The sequence below is a fragment of the Mixophyes fleayi genome, chromosome 1 (assembly GCF_038048845.1).
Source record: "Mixophyes fleayi isolate aMixFle1 chromosome 1, aMixFle1.hap1, whole genome shotgun sequence".
NCBI classification, from domain to species: domain Eukaryota; kingdom Metazoa; phylum Chordata; class Amphibia; order Anura; family Limnodynastidae; genus Mixophyes; species Mixophyes fleayi.
This window is the reverse complement of record NC_134402.1, coordinates 407,849,048-407,870,932: the sequence shown is the minus strand read 5'-3', so window position 1 is coordinate 407,870,932 and position 21,885 is coordinate 407,849,048. Positions and strand designations below refer to the sequence as shown.

Genomic DNA, 21,885 nt, shown 5'->3' with positions numbered 1-21,885 from the left:
ACTAGCCAATGATGACGACCCCTGAGACCTTCCTGAAACCTGGACCAATAGATGCAAGCTATACCACCTTCATTGTATTACTGTATTTCTGTGTGTATATAAGCAGCAGCTTGTGATCCAGTGTTCAGACATCTTGTCCCCAGACTTCAGGATTGAATGACTGCACTGGATCCAGAGCGCCTGCGATAAGTAACGGCTGCATTTATTATTACTTCGCTTGAGCATATTATTCTACTTATTTGCGAATAAATCTTTGTGCGTTGGAAACACAAATCGAGGTTCGACAATCGTTATTGGTTAGCGACAATACGCACATAACACCCTTCACTGGCTCCCCTTCCCCTACAGAATCCTGTTCAAGCTCCTCACTCTTACATACAAGGCCCTCGCCAACTCCACTGCACCCCACATCTCCACCCTCCTCTCTATTCATGCTCCATCCCGCCCTCTCCGATCTGCCAATGACCTTCGCCTCTTTTCCTCCCTGATTACCTCCTCCCACGCGCGTATCCAAGACTTTGCCCGCGCTGCCCCCCTCCACTGGAACAAGCTCCCTCCCTCCATCAGAACTTCCCTTAATCTGTCCAGTTTCAAACGGGCTTTAAAAACCTACCTTTTTCTTAAAGCCTTCCAGTCTCCCACTTAACTTCCTACCTTTTCTCCTGCCTCTTCCCCTTCATTCCCCTTCCCTTAATCTGCCTCTGTTCCTCTTTCTCTCCCCCGTTTCTCTGTCTGTCTACCCTACCCCTTAGATTTGAGCAGGGCCATCTCTCCTCCTGTCTCCACCACTTCTAACTCTGCTCTCCAGCTACCTAGCCCTCCTCCTCAAGGACCCTCTACCCCCCGTCCCCTCTCGCTCCCTCCTCTCCCCTCTGGGGGTCTCCCTGTCATCCATGCCCTCCCTCTTGGGCTCCATCGTATGCGGACCTTACCCTCTCCCCTCCCCTCTAGCTGTGCTTTGAGCTTACTGAGTTACTGTGCTTATTGTTTACTGTACTGTGCTGTCTCACCTCGTATTGTAATTCTTTTGTCCCTGTACGGCGCTACGGACACCTAGTGGCGCCCTATAAATAAAAATGAATAATAATAATAATAATAAATACTCATATGTGGGTAAACAACCAGCTTTGGTGCGTTGCCCTCCGATGTATGGCAGGTGAGTGTAAACTTGCTCAAGGACCAGTGAGCCTGGATGTCATCGCCGGTGACGACCACCTCTGAGCAGCTGGTTGAGCTCATCGTCACTGCGGAGCGCCAGCCGCAGGTGCCTGGGGATGATCCGCCCTTCGTCGTTGTTCCGCGCTGCAGTACCTGCTATCTCCAAAATCTCTGCAGTCAGATATTCCATGACAGCTGCCAAATACACCGAAGCATCTGCTGTGATTCTCTTGGCGTAACGGCCATCTCTGAGCATATGGTGAACATGTTCTACTGGGCATAGGAGCCCGGAAATGCATGATGCAGTCTTGTTCATGGAACAGTCTTCTCATTTAGCAGCCATTAATGACCTCTTATTAGCTGCTATCTATCAGCACAATAAATGTCAGACCTGGGGGGGGGGGGTCACTGCTATTTATAGCCAGCTGTATTATTACGTATCTGTGAGGGAATAATTCTGCTCTATGACATCATAGAATTTAGAATGTCAAAGGCCTGTTATGATTGGTTTCCCAGCAATACACTGTACAGTATGTCTACAGTATGTACCCAGTGCAGTAAATCAGGGAGTGGGCCCCTGGGGTCCAACATTATTTTTACTGTATATATAATAAAGAATGTTAGAGAGTTATCATTCTGCACAAAAACCACCATAAATTTCACCTGAGACATAAATTGTTCTGTAAAAAAGGTTTTCACATTAATTTCCCTAGTGAAGAAACACATTTTTATTTTATTTAATTTATTTATTTTTTACTCTCATTTACTTAACTCAGACCAGATTAATTCAACAGTCAATTAACTGTCTTTAAAGGTATTAGAGCATGTGTCTCAGGCAAAATATTGGGATGTAGTCAGGGCTGGGGAGCGGTACCCCCTCTCTCAGGACCCCCTAGGTCTAGCAGGAGCGGGCTGTGCAGGGCAAGGGGGGCATTTAATACAGCAAATTGTGTTCTTTATTAATACTAGACACATTTGTAACAGGACAAGAGTTATTCCTGAGGAGACATCACTGGGGCTAATTACTAACATAGGGGCATGCTCAGCAGGGCCGCCTTCAGAAAAAATCGGGCCCAGTACGGGCCCCCCGTGCTACCCGGGCCCCTCCCATGAGCGCCCCCCCCCCCTCCATGAGCAACACATATTTACCTGGGGCCCACCGCTGGTCTCTGCTATTCTGTCTTCAGCCTGGCTGTCACCGTGACAGCCAGGCACCAGGATCCGATCGCAGGGGTGGAGGATTCATTCCCCCTGCGATCATGTGATCTGTTACAGCCAGGCTGAAGACAGAATCGGGGGGACCAGCGGCGGGCCCCAGGTAAGTCTGTGCTAAGCTGTTGTACCGGGCCCCCTGGTGAGCCCGGGCCCGGTACAACAGTACCCCCCGTACCCCCCTGATAGCGACCCTGATGCCCAGTGTAGTAACCATAGCAACCAGACACCTCCTGTCAGTGCATTATCCTGCATGAGATGGAAGCTACTTCCTGGTGCATTGCTAGGGGCAAAAGGACTGGGCACATTTACCTCTATATTTCTTTTGTTATGGGAAAGTTTTACCAAAATACTCAGGTGTCACATTAAACAAACGTCTTCAATGTTTCTGAAACACAACATGATACATACACAGGACACCACTATTGCTGTGTGATAGATCACTGGGCGAACACGCCTCTTTATATGACAGGGTACCCCCAGTGACCCCTGCTACTCCTCCTCAGGTTTGGTTTTGTCAGGTGTTTATTTTGTATTCTTAAAAAGAAACATTTACAAAATAGACCAATATCTACACCAGCTCTGCTTGCTATAGATATGAAAAAAGAATATATATATATATATATATATATATATATATATATACACACATACATACAAGTTAACCCGTGCATGATACTCATGCATTTTTTTGTCAAATAATGTCAGTATACCAGATTTCAGGTCATTCGGATGAGCCCTTTCTGAGAAAATAGTTTTTTCCACAGACACACACTAACACACGCCGCTGCACATGCAGGGGCGGATCTAGAAAATGTTTGTTCCCCGGGGGGATGTTAGGGCGGGCGATTTAGGCCCCGCCCCCTTTCCGACTTCTGAGACTGCTGGGGGCTGCACAGTATGTGCAGGTCCGCTCGGCAGTGACAGTGTGCTGCCCGGCTGCTCTGATTGTGTTTAAAACACAGCAGCACACTGTCACTGCCAAACGGACCTGCACATACTGTGCAGCCGTCAGCAGCAAACCCCTGCTAGGGGGGGGCGATTGCTCCGATCGCACCCCCCTGGATCTGCCACTGTACACATGTGTGTTCATGAGGTAAAATTACCTCACGAAAATGAGTTTGACCCCTCAACTCGTCAATAATGTCAGTATACCAAATTTCAGCCCTTTTTGAGGTTTTTTTTCCACACACACTAAGAATTTAGTAGGTCAGTTAACCCGTGCATGATACTCATGCATTCTAGTCAAATCAAGCTACTTAAGGTGTTAAAAACTCCCCACTGTCACCCCCGGCAACCACCAACCACTCCCAACTGTCACTTCTCCTTCAAGAAATATATAGGTCAGTGTATAACTCTGCCCAGCAGGTGGCGCTGCAGCATGGTTTTTTTTTTTCCACACACAGACAGACTAACACACGCCACTAGACATTTATATTATAGATTATGCAGAAAGTTAAATTTGGATCTATGTTTATCGATTTGAGTGAATCCCAAGAAAAATCCTAAAATAATGCTGATTTTAAAATGATGCATTTTTTATTAAACACTGTATGTGCCTCATAACTATTTTAGCTAATTGACAGGCTATATTTTCACAAACATTGGTTCAGCCTACTTAATAGCAGGATAAGAATTGGTTTAGGGTCCTCTGACCACAGGTGCTGTATAACAGTAATAGATTGAGATTGGCGCTACACTTAATTCACGGTTCTCTGTATCAACTTTACCCCCTCCACACACACACTAATTATCAAAGTATATATCTTTGGCGGAGGTATCCTTTATGTTTTAACATGCTTTTTAGCCTTCTACAGCTAGACTTTGGCTTTTATACAGTGCCTTTCAATGGTAAATAAAACGTACAAGATAAATCCATTGTTTTCCTTCTTTTGCTGCGTTCATGTGACCACCTGCATTGTGCACTGTCTGCACACACCCTGTTGATCTGTTTCTCAACCTTTATTCTTGCATCTGCTGTTTTATCATGACTTGTTGGTTTCACTTGTGCTGTGCACAATTGAATATGCCCCATAGTGTTTTTTGCTCAAAAAGGTATAACTGTCCTATTTAAATACCACAGTGAAAGCAGATAAATTACAACCATGAGCCTCCAGTGGCCAGTTATAAAAGGGAGGGTGGGTAATGCCACGTAACTGTCCATGAACTTGACATGTTTTGCCCTCACTCACCTGGCATCTGTGCCCTCCCATAGTGGATTGTGTATGCACGCATGTTTTAGCCAGGGCCGGATTTACCACTAGGTCCAGCGGTCCCCAGAAGGCCCTCCCAGGGCCGGCGGTGAGACCAACCTTTAAAAATGGGCCACTACTTATGGGACAGTGCTATGTGCTTGCCCCCCTGGGCTAAAGCCTGCCAGCCAGGCCCTGAATAGGGCTATGTTATGCTAAAAACTATAGTGCTATGGATTTTTTCAGGGAGGGGGCCCCAAACCAGTATCTTGCCTAGGGCCCCATGAGGTCTAAATCCGGCTCTGGTTCTAGCACATGTTGGTGGTGCCATAAAGTCCTCTATTTAAGCCATTCTGCCCTTTTTACCCACGCCTGAGCAACAGGAACTGCGAAGCGACTTGCCTTGTTTGGCTGTGTTTGTTTGCTTATGGTTTCTTGCTATTCTCTTTTGTACTTGTGTTGCCTTCTGCTGACCTTATATTAGATTTCAAGTTTGCGCTTGAGCTGCCCTCTCTAACCTCAGCCTGTATCCACCATTCTTCAGTCCGTCTGCAGCCATCTAGCTAGATTAACTTGGGAGCAGCAAAAGACCATGTATCCACAGCAGTGTCCATCAATGTTGAGTGGGTGGTATTTTTTTCTTTGCTACATTTTTTTATGAAGTCCTTCTCCAATCTGCCTCCCATACATCCCTTACTACCCTTACACAACTGCAGCCAATTTAAAGGTATAAAGTACCCTATACATCTTTTTTTTTTGCACATTTATTTAGTCAAATTAACATGAAGGGCCTAAATAAGGGCCTAAATTATCAAGGAATTGCGTTAAAACTGGACCATGCGCCAGTGAATGCAGCAACATGTAATTCGAGCGCAAAGGACTGCATACGATTTCATGGGTGGAACAGGGAAAGGACTGGGCGTATGCACATAGTCAATGTACAGTAAGGTCGTGCCAAGGTCGAGTGCACGCAGCAGCGTTTAATTCAAGCTTTGGGCATCTCAAAGGTATATGTTTTTCTGTTTATATCACTTGCACCAGGTACAGATCTATAACTGCTGATTAATAGTAATGGTATATGCATGCTGGAACATGTATTTGCAAACTGTAAAAATGCATGTTCTGTACAGTAGACATTCATAACATCTTAATAGATGCATTTTATGGAAAAAGAAAAAGAAACTTTTTTTTTTTTTTAAATGTTTTGTCATTAATAACTATGGGCCTGATTCATTAAGGAAAGTTAAGTAAAATATTGAGTAAGTAGTCTCCTGGACAAAACCATGTTACAATTCAAGGGGTGCAAATTAGTTTTCTATTTTGCACATAAGTTTAATACTGTCTGTGTTTTCATGTAGCACACAAATATCAACTTTAAATTTCAGTGTACAAATACGCTATCAAGTATCTGTGTGCTACATGAAAAAACCGACAGTATTTAACTTATGTGCAAAAAAGAAAACTTTGCACATTTTGCATTCTAACATGGTTTTGTCCAGGAGACTACTTACTCAATTTTATACTTAACTTTCCTTAATGAATCAGGCCCTATATTATTGACTGTATTATTAACAGGTGACATTAATTGATTTATTTTTTCCTGTGCATCCTTTTGGAACTTTATATTACCCATATGTTTTGTTCGTATCCTGCAGTGTATTGTCTGTTAGAGCAGAGCGCACCTACACCCGTAGTCATCAGCAGACATATCTTTACATCCACTCCTTGTTAAATATGGACATACGTATGTCCGATGTACGTGCGTTTCTAAAAAGCTCACATTCCATTCGTTCTGTGTTCCTTGATGAATGAGGCCCTAAATAGTGCATAGACTTCAATGGTACTTCAAACCTAGTGGTGAAAGTAGAGATGCTCACTGACCCCTGTGAAGTGGTTTTGGATTTGGATCTGGATTAGCTTCGTGTTTTGGTTTTGGCTTTGGCAAAACCACCCTCGTGTGTTTTGGATTTTTAGAAAAAAACCTAAAATATGCTAAAATCACATAATTTAGCTCTTTTTTTGTTCCTACATTCGTATTAACCTCAATAACTCTAATTGCAAGTCATTTTCAGTCAATTTTGACCACCTCACAGGTCACATTATTATTTTCATACACTTTCGGACAAATACTGAAGCGACCTGACTGGATGGTAAGCGACAGAGCAATGGCACAAACACACGTCAGTTCCTAGCACATCTAGGACACATTGGCACACAGAAAAGACAGAAAAGAAAAATGGGGGTCCGCCTACCCCCCGTGATGTTGATGTTTATAAAGGAATCCAAAACTCGCGATATCCGACGACGTAACAATGACGTTTTTCCTCGTTTTCAATTCCGAGGGCGTGTGACAGTACCAAGCCTGCTCGCGAGCCGACTCGGATCCCCTAAGTTCGGGTGTGTCCGGTTCTCAAGGAACTGAGCCTGAGCATCTCTACTTTAAACAGGTCAAACTCAGTCTCTCAAACCTACCCACTTTCTCTCCATAATCTCTATTGACCTTGCAAAAGATATATCAGGCCAGTACTCACAAATCTACATAGTCATGACTCCATACGCTTTCCCTATACTGTTCACTCCAAGGGGTAAATGTATCAAGCTGAGAGTTTCTGGCGGGTTTGAAAAATCAATCAGATTCTAGCTATCATTTATTTAGTACATTCTGCAAAATTATAGCTAGAATCTGATTGGTTGCTATAGGCAACATCTCCACTTTTCAAACCAGCCGGAAAACTGTCAGCTTGATACATTTACTCCTAAGAGTAATACTTCAGTCCACCAGCAATAATAAGTGATATAACTAAGCTATACTTATCTGCAATTCCTCCACTCCTTGTTTTGAAAATTCCTTCAATGGCTGTTGTCTTTCATTCTGTCCCAAATGGCAGCATCAGGCTTCTGTTTTTTCCCCTATTCACAGTATCTCTCTCTCATGCTTTGCTGCTGTATATTACTGTTTCAGCTGTGTTTTCTCCCTCTCACAAACTTGGTGTCTTTCTCCCTCAGCTTCTCCATCTTCACAGACATCGCCTGAGATTTTACCTCACACACTTTGACTCCACCCCCCTGTTTTGACACTTTTTTCTATCCCTCTGAGAAGGTGTATACAGTGGCAGTGAAGCTTGCTGGGAGAAGTAGTTTTTCTCCTATCCTGGCGCATGCGCAGTTGCACAGCGAAACAAGCGTCACATTAAATTTTATTTTTAAGCAGTAAATTGTACAATGTGTCTGCTTTATTACAGCTTACAAGTACATCTGCAAAGTTGTATCTCTGCTTAAACAGGTCCCATTATAAAATTATATAATTTGACGGAGAAGTGCAATTCTAGGAGCACTCCAAGCAATATATAAAAAGCTTCACTTATACAAGCAGGGGCGGATCCAGATTTATTTTAGGGTGGACAATTTAGTCCCTGGCCATTTTTTTTACTTCTATCAGTTGCTGCCTGTGGCCGCACACTCAGTGGCTGATCTGGGGGGAATTGGGGCAATCGCCCCCCTAGCAGCACTAAGTTCATTATATTTGGGTCCAAGGCGCTGATCAAAATGGGTGAAGGGGGTGGGTCCAATCACAGCAGGTGGGCGGGGTTATCTGGGGCCTAGCCAATCAGAATGATGGAGGGGCGTGATTATGCAAAATTAACCCACCTAAAAATTATGTCTGGGTCCGCCCCTGCGCACACTATGTGCATTTCAGTGTTGGCAGAGTATGCTGCCCGGCTGCTCTGATTGTGTTTAAACCACAACAGCCGGACAGGATTCTCGGTGTGCCTGTCGCTGTCGAAATGGACCTGTACATACTGTGCAACTGCAGGCAGCACGCCCCTTCTGGAGGGGCCATAAATAAACTGAAACTGAAAGGGGTGGTATTAAAAAGGATAGGAGGTTGTACTTCAGTGTGACTGCTAAACGTTTGCACAGTGCATCGCCCAATGAATTTTTCACACCTCAGTACATTGAGACTTTTTTTTACTTTGTGCAGACTGCTCCTGTGTGCAGGAGTGTACCTTGAGGTGGGCTGCAATGCGTCAAAAATCCACTGTTTTCTCCAGAGAATGCCCATGGCACTCTTTCTTTTAATTTATTAAGGGGTTAAAGCAGAAGAAATCAGATACGTCGTAATTTATTTTACGCCGGTCACTGCAGTTCAAATAGAGCTGACTCCATTTACCAAGTGGTGAAAAGCAGCCCGAAATAACTTTTAGACTACCTTTCAATAGAGTTCATATGGAGATGTTGTTGAGAATCCATCACCGTGGCCCACCACTATGTGCACATGTGAGCGTAGACACGTATGTGCTATAATAGCCACACAAGGATCACTACCTCATTTTGCTTTATGCTGCCGGTGTAAAAGTTTCTTTCTGGCTTAGCAGGGGGAGGCTTCACCAGGGCGCGCCAATAAGCACTGACATGGTAAATACAAGCAGCAGCACATTGTGCATTACTTCAGTATGCTGCAATACAAAATGATACTTACAGCAGCCCATTAGACCACTCGATATTAATGCATAAAGCCTTGAAAATTAAAACATTGTTAGAACTGCATCCAATGCTTAAATAGTGAGACTTTTACAGGCACATATCTTTATAACATTTGACCTTCCCTGGATATAAGGGAGGTATAACTACATCATTGTTTAATAGTTATATTCATAATAACATGCAACATAACTCAAAACTGCCTCGTTGGTCTGTTTGTGTATATTTTTAAATTCAGTGGAAGGTAACACTAAACATAGTGCTGCAAAAATATCATTCCTCCTACAGTAAGTTACAAGGCACATTTATAGAGATCCCCAGTCCCTGACTCACCTCTGAGTCCTCTCTGATACAGATCGAGCGGGAACACAATTCCCGCGCATTTCTCTCAGACTGAATGAGATCAGCAGCTGGATAAGATCTTTGCTCTGCTGACTGGTATCATGTATGTATGATATAATCCGGGAGATGTATTTTTCTTATCATGTGTAGAAGATGTATGACTGTCACACACCAGTCTATGTAAACGGCAAGCCTCGTTCACCCATTATAAATTACAGCTAGAGTAAACGACTCTGCAATCTCTCTATCCCCCAGATCTATGCTTATCTTACTGCATATATGCTCACTGAGGCATAGCAAATGTAATGTCCATATTGTGTTGCAGTGCATCGGACGTTCTGTGTTTCTTTAATATTTAACACTACACTATGTGTTCTGTAGGTACTTGTGGGCATTGGATGGAAGTTATACTTTTACAATAGGTCTCTTAAAAAATTATATAATGTACAGTCACATGTGAACTTTATGTACCCACAGTGCATAATGTAATAAAAGATGCGTATGTAATTTTTTTCATGCCTATATTGAATGTCTCAACGTATAAACTTTTATTATCCAATTATTTCTTTAGCACACCTTTTCAAGTTGTGTAATCTCTCCAGCCATCTACAGCTGCACAGTGATACATGAAAAGGTGCTCAGTTTCTAATAGCAATTAATTGTTTCTTTGTGATCAGTTATTTCCTATACCCAAAAGCCTCTTTGCAGTCTGCTTAATCAATTTACAGATAGTACATTTGGTGTGCTTAGAAAAGCACTAATTGGTTCCTGTTTTGTTTTTTTGGTCCTTGTTGATTCACTTGCAGCTGGTTAATATATAAAGCAAAATTGCATTTTAAGATTACTGCAGTGCTCCATCCTGCAAGTGAACATATACAAATTAATGTTTATATGAGCATAAAGGGGTAGGCTCAATTTCTGATGGTCTCATAGGAGCCTCTCCTGGAATCCTCCTCAGGATGTTTGGAATTAAAATCTTTGCTTATTTTTGCTCGCTTCTTAATTCAGACGTGAGCAAAAATAAGTGAATATTTCTGTAGCGTATTTGCCACTATATTGCACATTAACCCTGCATGCTTGATTGACTCTGGCCCAAAATGTAATTTTTAAAATCGCCAGTGGAACACTTGGGTTCCTTTTGTGTTTCCTCAAGCATTGTTTGGGTTTGGAAGTATGTGGTACAATGCTAGAAGCCTAGGACTTGGAACAATGGGTTAATAATCAAAACCGTTGTGGGAAAAGTGTGTAGTGAATGCAGTGCCTTATTGGATGGCTGTGACATTTGTCCAGTCAGGTTCAAATCTATATAGACCTAGCTTAAATTGTAACCCTTGAAGTCCATATTCTCCTAAATAATTCCAGTGTTAAACTGCAGCAAATACAGTATTTCTTGCTGAGATTCCACTACTACCTAACTGATACTGGATAAATTAATGAGGGGATTGTTTTGTGTGGATAATCCCTTAAACTTTCATTTAATCACTAATGGGCTCATGTATAGTTGGATGTACGTTTTATTTGCATAAAATATGCATTCCTGACTGATTCTGCATCTGATGATGCTTAGTGTGGCTACTAAATTATGACATGGTGGCCATCAAGTCACATTACTTCAATTATATTTCCATTTCAACAGCAACAAGATTCCATTTTGATTTTTGTATTTAATTTATGTGTGTAACTATACTAATTAATTATATTTTATATGGTAAATTAAACTTTTCCATTTATTAATAACAATGTACAGACACCAGTGATTGTATTGTCACGCTAAGGTGCATATTTTACCCTAAAATATAGCTAAGGGATCTGCTTTTCCAAATTGACCAGGTCCCGCAGAATGTATTTTTACTGCATATAAAGAAGTGGGGAGCCAAGTCAGTCAGCTCATAGTCTGCGGTGAAGAGCAACGACCAGTGTCAGACACCGCACTACACTACAACTACCTACTCTCCTTACAGCTATACCCTTAAGTGAAGCCTCTCTTGGCACTGTACAGTTGTAAGCAGGGTGTCTTGTTTTGGATCTCAGCCGAGAGATTCATGAACGTGGTACTGGCTGTCAAGCAGCATGTGTCCACGATGATAACGGACAGTGGGCCCAGCATGAAGGTCCTGCACATGGGGTAAATTGCTGGGTGGAAGTATTACAGTTCTATAGCTATGGAGAACAGGAATTAGGATGCCTCTATTCCTCCTGGATCAAGGGTATTTATGATTGATGTTACTGGCCAACACCACACATCATAATAGATCTTAGGTGGTTATTAGGAGTTCTTGTTCAGCAAATGCCTTATATCCATCCAAGTTGATTTAAGTTTACATTGACTTTATTGAACAATACAACTGTCCTTTTCTTCTCTGTGTAGTCTCTTCTTTTTCATCTTTTTCCTCCATCTTGTACGATCTGCCTCATTTAAAGTACAGTTAAAATTCCGAGCATCATTCTAACTTTCTGTTCACTACTACATGCAAACAGAAAGCCCAGAAAAAGAAGTTGAGATCCAAGCCAGTCGGTGCACAGTGAGAACGGAGCCGGTATAAACAGCAGCCATACCCCAGGACTACCAAACCAAGAAAGGTATGGGCCGTCGGGAGATGATTATGACGGTGCTGTAGTGGGTTGGAATAGTTTTAGATTTCACACGGAGGAAAAAATTATAAAGAGATCAAGAAGTAGGACCCCAAATATTTTAAATGATGGAAGTAGGACCCGCAAATTATGAGCTTACTGCGATCACTGGAAACTATTCTCTCTAGCATAGGACTCTTCATTATATTGTGTACAAAGTTGGTAATGCGACTTTAGCAGTTAATACTAACACTGTCAAGCTACATCTCTATGCTATTATGGGGCAAAAGTGTACACACTTGTTACTCCTGACATACAACTATTTTCTTTACATATGTATTCTTAATAAGAATTAGTATTTATAATATTGATTTAACTATCACAGATATCAAACAATATATGTACATAAATAGTCAAATCAACATTACAAACACATATAGCTTTATAGATATATATATATATTATTATCAATGATACTTATCAAATCCTTGTATCCCAGATCCAATTCTTTGTCTGCAATGTAGGGAACGTTCCTGTAGTATAGGATTCTCTTCTGTAGCGTAGTGCAGGTTTTCTGTAGTATAGTGTAGTATAATATATATTTTCTGTAGTGTAGTGTATCCCTATATAATATTATATTGCCTTTCCTATAGTGTAATATAGTGGTTCCTTGGTGTGACTGCGCATGCGCTGATGCAGTAGGGGCATCCATGTACGCGCCACGGTCGGCGTGTTCACTGTATGTACTGCGCATGCACAGTTACCGTTGTACGTGTGCGTGCACACCGCAGGCCCCCCCCTTCACAGGTATGAGAATTTTCTGTTTAAATAAAATGGTGCTATAACTGCAATAATAATTAAATCCAACCTTTTCCTCATGTAGCATATTCACCAACCATCCCATCCAGGAGTGCTTTGCCAAATCAAGATTTACCCATTTGTCAAATGACTGATTTTGAAAGTGTACAGCAAGGTAAAGCACACCTATTTTTGTATTTTTTTAAGTGTCGCCAAATACATGTAACTTATTACTAAATATTTGAATGGCAGTGCAGAATAAAGTTTTAGACCAGACCTTGTTTAGTTGTATTATAGTAAGATATGTCATGCCCTAATGGGAGTAAATTGAATAATTTACATTTCTTGTGACCTTTTTAGGTATGGATTCTGCTGAAACAGGGAATACTGTAAATTGTTCCATCTGTACCGAGCATAAAGACCCAGTCACTTTGCAATGTGGACTTTATTTCTGCTATGATTGCATTGGGGGAGTCCTGGGTGCCCAAGAAACATCTGGAGTAACTTCCCATCCTGAGTGCAGGTCAGAGCTATTTGACCATCTAGTACTACTTAGGAACATTGTGGAGAAGTGCAGATCTTCTCAGCCAAAGGAGGTGGAAGGCCAGGTGTTTTGCACAAATTGTCTTTACTCTACCATGCCTGCTATTAAAACATGTCTGCACTGTGATGTTTCTCTTTGTGAAAGTCACCTGAGGGTACACAGCAAGTCGACTGAGCATGTTTTAGTGGAACCAACCACTTCTTTGGAGAACAGAAAATGTTCTGTTCACAAGGAGGTCCTTAAATATTACTGTTCTGAAGACTCTACCTGCATTTGTGTATCCTGTTGCCTAATTGGAAAACATAAGGGGCATGAAGTAAAGTCATTAATTGACGCTTCTAACGAAAAGAAAGAGAAATTGACAGTTATCCTTAAAATGCTCACATCAAAGAGAGACCTCATTATGAAAAGAGTACAGAATCTTCAACAGTACAAAATAGAAACTCTCCAAAAAGGAGCTTGTTTATCAAAGAGGATCTTGACACTGATTAAGGATATTCAAGATCAGCTAGATACAATGGAGAAGACAATGCTGAATGAGATCTCCAAGCAGGAATATCAGGTTGTACTCTCTGTTGATACATTAATAAAGCAGTTAGAAATAGAGGAAAGTGAGCACTTTGAGAAGATGGTCCATATCAAACAACTGTGCAACATGAATGATCCATTTGCTACTTTACTTCAGGAAATGGATGTAGTAGGGCTTTGTGATGATGTGGAGGCATCTAGTGAGGAAGAAAAGGAATATGAAGAGGGAGGAAGTGCTTATAAATCTGTTGAGGAGGAGGAGGAATCTGTTGAGGAGGAGGAATCTGTTGAGGAGGAGAAGGAGGAATCTGCTGTGGTGGAGGAGAAGGAGGAATCTATTGAGGAGGTGGAGGAGGAATCTGTGGAGGAGGAATCCGATGATGATTATGAAACTGAGGAAGAGCTAACTGAAGAGGAGGAAGAGTTTGAAAATGATGATGAATCAGATGATGAAAATATTTATACAGAGGATAAAAACGCTGTTGGGAATCTAGATGAAGATTTAATCTCCAATACATTGCAGAGAGCTTTAGCTGAGATTGTACATAGTGTAAAGCGAGGATTTTATGTGCAGAAGACATCAGAAATACTCCTCGATTTAAATACTGCTGCTTCAAATATAGCTGTTTGTAAAGACTTAAAAACTGCAACATATTCAGATAAACAGAATTACCCAGAAGCACCAGAGAGATTTGCATACTGGCAGGTTCTAAGCAGCACATGCTTTTCTTCAGGAAGACATTATTGGGAAGTGGAAGCTGGCGAGCCAGATAGCTGGTATATTGGTGTAGCCTATGCCAGCATAGACAGAAAAGGATGCTACTCCAGCATTGGTTATAATAACAAATCATGGTGTTTAGCTAGCGGGGTAGCTATACATGACAGTAAGGAGACAATATTGCCCTCCAAGCTTTCTTGTCAGCAGTTTGGACTGTACCTGGACTATGAGGAAGGAAGACTATCCTTTTATGAGTTGTGCAACCCAGTCAGACATCTGCACACATTTACCACAACCTTCACTGAGCCTCTTCATCCTGCGTTCTATATCTGGCGCGATTGGGTGAAAATAATAAGTTAACAGTAATTCTAGAAGTTAGTTCTAGTTGTGCGGGAATCTTTCTAGTATAGACAAATTTTCGTCACTTAAATAAAAAAAAACAAGGAAAACCCCTACCAGTATCTCTATAGTTTAGCATAATTGGTTTAAACATTGGTAAATTTTATTAGTGTTAAATACCTAGTATTAATGAGTGCATACTCCTGTGCATGCACCCCATGTAATTGGTATGGTTCCTGGTGATGTCATCACTGACAGCCAGTGACAGTGATCACTGTAAAAATTTAGTTCTGTAGCCAGTCCCCTCTTCTTCCTGTCGGATCAATTTTGTCAGTGATATAGGTGCTTGACTAAGTTTTACTGTGTGACAAAGAATCCATTTTCTTTTTCCCTCATCCTCTCTCTATTAACCCTTTTTATAATAGACAAATTTGCTTGTTTCTTTTTTTCTTGTATACATTATACGAATACATTAGTATTTTGAGGAAGATATTAGTGTTTAAGTTGGAAATCAGATAGTAATGGGTTATAAGCTGTTAGGTAAAAGTTTTAAGTAGTTTTACAGGTTAAAAATAAACATAGTTTTTGTTGTTGCATTAATTTATTTTATTTGTGTTTGCAGAAAGTCATTGTTAAATTAGTTTAGTGTTATATTTTTATTTTTTTTAGTGTGGTTAGTGAATGATTATTAGGTGTTAGGAGTAAGTTGTTAGCTACATTTTTTTGTTCACAAGGGTTGATGGAGCATGTGATAGCAGGCACACCCTGAGAGCTTTATTCACTCTGGTGATACATAGTTACCCTGCAAAGAGTACTAGGAGTCTGCTGACCACAGGATGAGCAAAACAGGATACAGCTCTTCCACAGCCAGACCTGAGAAATATGCCTGAACGCAGAGCCAAGATGACACTGGTAGCCACATGAACTCCTTGCTCTCGCCTAGGAGTGCAATAGCTGCCATTGGAGTAGATTCTAATGCAGGGGACCCAAGAGTGGCTCTTGTCCTGCAGGCAAGCTCGGATGCAGTAAAAAGAAGCTGTTGCTAGGATGGACATATAAAACATACATGGGAGGTGTTTGTCCTAGTACAGAAGCAACTTAATATTATGAAGTAGGTACAGACTGATTTGGCAGCACGGTTTGTATTTTTTAAGACTAGGTTAAGCATCTGTCCTTTCATTAATATGGCAGTTTATAATACCCATTTTATTGATCTGGTATTCATTGCTAAGAGTTTTTGATGTTGAATATTACTCCCTGTTGATGGATATACTAGATATAAGTATGGCAGGTGGTGTTAAATTTTGAAAGCTTAATCCCTTTTTTTTGACCCTGGTGAAAGCAGGCTTGGTAGATGCTTGTAAAGCATTCCTGATGGATACCCTCTTGCTGAGATAGCCAGCCTCAAGAAGTATTCTAGAGACTATGAAAGAGCACTAGCTTAGGAAGGGAGCAGTAATATATTTTAGCGCCCACTAAAGTATCATGAATTAAGCTGGGTACACACTACAGGTCTTTCAACCAATTATTGTGCCAATCACGATAAACGACTGTTCGTTCCAATATCGCATTAGTGTGTACGGTCCCACAATCTTGTTTTATCTTACCAAACCACAACGTATCATTTAGTTTAATTTTATAACCGGACTAAAAATCACTTTAAATGATGGAACGATGTCGTGCAAATTCTGAAGTGTGTATGCTCTCACAACTAGCAGTGTAGGCAGATCTCTATGGAGTTTGCAGAATCACGATTGTTTCAGCAGATGGTTATGACAGATGCAGACCACAGATCTGCAGGTAAATTGTGTAGGGGTGTACACATCTATATCCTCATCAGGATTTTCAGTCATTGGTAAAATTGTTAGATATCTCTTCAGGAGAAATTTTCTGTAGTGTGTACCCAACTTTAGTCAGACCATATCGCAAAAGATGTGGACACTTTTTGTTAGATAAACCAAAGTTGTGGGATCTATTTTCGAAGCATACACAGTTTTTTTTAATTGGACAAAACATAAGCTTTTGTCATTCCATATTTGCAATGAAACCTCTACCTTCATTCTTTTACTTTGGAATGCAAAGTGTGGGGACATTGCTGGATGTTTTTAGAGTGTTCTACAGGTATATCTTAATCTCTATATAATATCTGTTTGCGTACAATCTCGTCTGACGACAGATTTTTTAGATTCGTTCCCAAACAACAAGGCCCTGGGCTAAGTTGGCTTTCGTTTTGAATTGTACAAAAAATAGAGCTTTTTTTGTAGAAAAATTGTGGGAGACCTTCGAGCAGACACACATGATGTACCCTGCCACTCTCCATGTATGAGATGTTAATAATTGTTTTGCATAATCCAGACAAGGATACATAATATACCTCCTTGCTAATTGCTTATAATGAAACACTTTAATTTGAAATACTCATGTGCACCTTTCGAAAGCTACTGGTCAGAAATCAGCATGTCTGCTCTAGATGGACAGAATACAAAAAGACCATTAATTTTAATTACTAGGGACCGAAAATCTTAACTTGTGTTGTTTATGGTAATTTGTCTATTCTGTAAAGTTTTACCTATTTTCCATTTATAATTACTGTTATGGTGTTTTGCAATATATATGTGATAACTGCACTTACAAATCTGTATGGGAAGGGGTGGGAGGGATTGCTTTCTTTATATTTAATGCATTTGTTGTATATAAAGGGTCAATAAAATAACTTTATTTAAAAAACAACAGTTTTTAGATCAGCTTAACATTTGTGTAACCTTTTAAGGTTTTTGGCTTTATAGTATAGTTATTTTTTACATATTAAAGTTTGTTTGAAAAACAAGTTTTCTTGTACTGTGGTTAATCATTCTTTATTAGTTTGTTTGTGATTTGGATAGCTGTTACTAGTTACAGTAGCTGTACATGTGTTATATAACTATATGTATGGTATACAGAATGTATAGCACTGAACAATAATGTGAAATGCTTTGCTTGTCTGATGAGAGCAGTATGAATTGCTCAGGTTCAGAGTTTCAGAAAATATATAATGGTGATACAACCACCTCAAACTCTGAAAAAGAATACCCTCAAGCAAGAAGGGCCAGGGGTACAGAGTAGTGTGTAACAGGGTCCTAGTGACAGCAGTGTATTGCCAAGTACCAACAGTGGTTTGCAGGGATGAAAGCCTCAGAGCTCAAGCTCTTGCATCATGCCCAACAAGGACAGCTGGAGAGTGTGAGGGTGCACAACAGACAGACCCAGTGATCCCAGAGTTGTGTTCCAGAGGAAATATTTAACCCTTGAAATAGGAGTTCCCCCTCATGACAAACACACCAGGACATTAACATATTAACATGTAGACAGATCATTTCATACCTTTTTTTTTTTTGTTTTGATGGTAGAGCAAACAATACTTTATACCCAGCAGTTCATAGCTATCCACATCCAGCTATGCAAAGTGTCTATACTGGAATCCCATTATTGCGTCAGAGCTCAAAACTGTTTTTTGGGGGGCTCACCTGTAATAAGGGTATTACAAAAAATAAAAAAAAAATCAGAATTGCGATCTTCCTTGTCTACCCTCACCATTTACTACATGCCCATATATTGTACTTTGATGGCCAAGAAATATTGATGCTTTTTCTTTTTCTTTTTTTTCCCTTCGTTGACAGGTCCTTGATATACCTGACAACCTGAGTAAGCATATTTGGTGCAATGTGGACATGTACAAATTATATGGAAGTGTCCATGCTATGCATATGCTTCTATGGTTTACAGGGGGAAAAGTATCAACTGCCACCTCCAGGCTGCCCATCTTGTGTGTAAAATCAATGGAAAACTAGCCTGGGGCCTTATTTCACATGGTTACTATAGTCTATCTATTACACAATTGTTAATTTGTTCAAATGTTTCACAGTGTATATTGTGGTATGCAGAACAATGTGGGCAACCACAAAGGGTTCCAACAGCTTATCAATACAGAATTTAAATGACAGTGTGGGATGATCTGGTCTCCAGATCATGCTGGATTTAAAATATATGGATACAAGGGATGTTTACATGCTTACACCTGGATGCCAGTGGAAGTCTGTGGGACATCTGAAGGGACATAGAAACTGCTATGAATAAAAATATAAAGTACGTATATGGAGAATGTGGACTTAAATTACCAGATGCTGTAGCAATACCTGGCCATACGCAGATCCAATATTGGTGTTCAAGAAAAAAAAAAATCCAGAATAAAACCTCATTCTATTATTATTATTATTATTATTATTATTATTTATTTATAAGGCGCCACAAGGTTTCCGCAGCGCCGAACACAGTACAAACAATGGACAGTACAGGGAATAACAGTACAGAACAATAAACGAGTAATACCGAGACTTCAGATGCTCCAGGAAAATCAAGAATATTGAGGTTGGAGCAGAAGAGAAGGTAGAGAGACAGGAGGGAGAAGGGCCCTGCTCATTTGAGCTTACATCCTAAAGGGAGGGCAACAGACAGTAGGCACAGAGGGAGTCAGAGGAGGGGAGCAAGCGCACCCTTTTCAAAGGAGGATCTAGGAGATGAGAGCGAGCATGGAAAGAGGGTTAAGTGGAGGGCTGGTAAGCCTTGAGGAAGAGATGAGTTTTGAGTGCCCGTTTGAAGGAGCACAAGTTAGGGGATAGACGGATGGAGCGAGGGAGGTCATTCCAGTGCAAGGGGGCAGCTCGGGAGAAGTCTTGAATTCTGGAGTGGGATGAGGTTATTAGAGTGGAGGAGAGGCGACGGTCATTGGCCGAGCGCAGGGAACGGGCGGGTGTGTGGATGGAGAGGAGATTGGAGATGTAAGGTGCAGTAGACTGGGAGAGGGCCTTGTAGGTGAGGGTAAGAAGTTTGAAAAGAATTCGATAGGGGAAGGGGAGCCAGTGAAGGGCAAGGCAGAGAGGGGAGGCAGCAGAGGAGCGGCGAGAAAGGAAGATAAGCCTCGCCGCCGCATTAAGTATAGAACGAAGGGGGGCAAGGCGAGAGCGGGGGAGGCCGGTGAGGAGAAGATTGCAATAGTCCAGCCGGGAAATGATGAGCGCGTGGATAATAGTTTTGGTTGCTTCATTAGATAGGAAGGGCCGGATGCGGGCAATGTTACGAAGTTGAAAGCGACAGGATTGCGCAAGAGATTGAATGTGGGGGGTAAAAGAGAGGGAGGAGTCGAGGGTAACGCCCAGGCAGCGTAGTTGGGGGACGGAGGAAATGGTGGAGTTGTTAATAGTGATGGAGAGATCCAGATGGGATAAGGACTTGGACGGAGGGAAAACAATAAGTTCAGTTTTTTCAATGTTAATTTTGAGAAAGCGAGAGGACATCCAAGAGGAGATGGCAGAGAGGCAGTCAGATACACGGGAGAGGAGGGGAGAGGAAAGATCAGGAGAAGAGATGTAAAGTTGAATATCATCGGCGTATAGGTGATACTGAAGGCCGAATGAGGTGATGAGAGCACCAAGAGAGGAAGTATAGAGTGAGAAGAGTAGAGGGCCAAGAACAGAGCCCTGAGGGACTCCAACAGGGAGGGCAGAGGGGGGGGAGGATGAACCGGACATAGTTACAGAGAAAGAGCGGTTGGCGAGATAGGAGGTGAACCATGTAAGGACAGAGCCAGAGAGACCGAGAGAGTGAAGTGTCTGCAAGAGGAGGGGGTGGTCCACGGTGTCAAAGGCTGCGGATAGGTCCAGGAGGATGAGCAGGGAGAAGTGACCCCTGGATTTAGCAGAGAGGAGATCATTTGTTACATTGGTCAGGGCAGTTTCAGTAGAGTGGAGGGGGCGGAAGCCAGATTGAAGAGGGTCAAGGAGGGAATTGTCAGAGAGGTGACAGGTGAGCCGATTGCAAACAATACGCTCGAGAAGTTTAGAGGCATAGGGGAGAAGAGAAATGGGGCGGTAGTTGGCGAGTGTGGTGGGATCGAGATTAGGTTTTTTTAGAATGGGAGAGATGAGGGCATGTTTGAAGGAAGAGGGGACAGTACCAGTGGAGAGAGACAGGTTGAAGAGGTGAGCTAAGTAAGCGCAGACAGTGGGGGAGAAGGAGCGAAGAAGGTGAGAGGGGATGGGATCCAGGTGACAGGTAGAAGGGGGAGAAGAAAGAATGAGGGAGTGGACTTCATCGCCCGTAGTAGGGCGGAAGGAGTCCCAGGGTGGGATAAGGGGAGAGGGAGGAGCAAAGAGAGGGGCCGGAGAGGAAGGGGATGAGGATATATCGAGTCGGATAGACTCAATTTTGGAGGAGAAAAATGAGGCAAAATCTGTAGCAGAGAGGGAGAGTGGGATAGGAGGAGGGGGAGGGGTGAGGAGAGAGGTGAATGTGGCAAAGAGGCGGCGGGGATTAGAGGACTGAGAAGAAATGAGGGATTTAAAGAAAGATTGTTTAGAGAGGGAGAGGGCGGAGCAGTAGGAGGAGAGGATAAACTTGAAGTGGAGGAAGTCAGCCAGGGAGCGACGTTTCTATCAGACTATCCCCAGCCTTCGAAACGTCAAATGCTTCTTGAAAAGCCACATGTTCATTAAAGCCTACCATTCCACTGTTTAACCATTCCCTTACCAAGTATATCTCACGCTTATCATGCAACTTAACCACTCTTGCTTCAACACCTCCTTTCTCATTTATATTTCCCCTTAGACTAACACAACCCCATGTGTCATCGTTTGCTCCTTTCCATTTAGATTTGAAGGACTTTTGAGCAGGGCGCTTTTTCCTCCTCTTTTCATTACCTATGCTCACCAACTATACTTGCACCTCCTCCTTAGGCTTTCTGCCTGTGATTGTCATTCCTCTCGGGGATTTCAGGCTCTATATCGGGCTTGTTCTGTAGCGCATAGGTTCCGGCGCTAAATGCAGATGTTTATACCTTAATTGACATTGGCATCCGAAAATTATCTAGTTTGTTATGCGGTAGCCGGAGCTTCTGTGTCCCACGTCCTCCTAAGATGGCTACCAAGCCATGCCCCGATCATTAATTAATTTAAGTTGTTGAAGTGTAG

General features: G+C 41.9%; 1 protein-coding gene across 1 annotated transcript in view; it reads left to right on the top strand.

The window, feature by feature from the left end:
* The window catches only part of LOC142109297 (E3 ubiquitin/ISG15 ligase TRIM25-like), a 64,446-nt gene extending 47,405 nt beyond the window's left edge, over window positions 1-17,041 (top strand). Inside the window, exons 2-5 of the mRNA XM_075193427.1 lie at window positions 9,958-10,020; window positions 11,865-11,966; window positions 12,841-12,930; window positions 13,116-17,041. Coding sequence (XP_075049528.1) covers window positions 12,903-12,930; window positions 13,116-14,905 — 1,818 coding nt within the window. The 5' untranslated portion in view covers window positions 9,958-10,020; window positions 11,865-11,966; window positions 12,841-12,902 and the 3' untranslated portion in view covers window positions 14,906-17,041. The remainder of the gene's footprint in view (window positions 1-9,957; window positions 10,021-11,864; window positions 11,967-12,840; window positions 12,931-13,115) is intronic.
* Window positions 17,042-21,885: the final 4,844 nt, after the last annotated feature.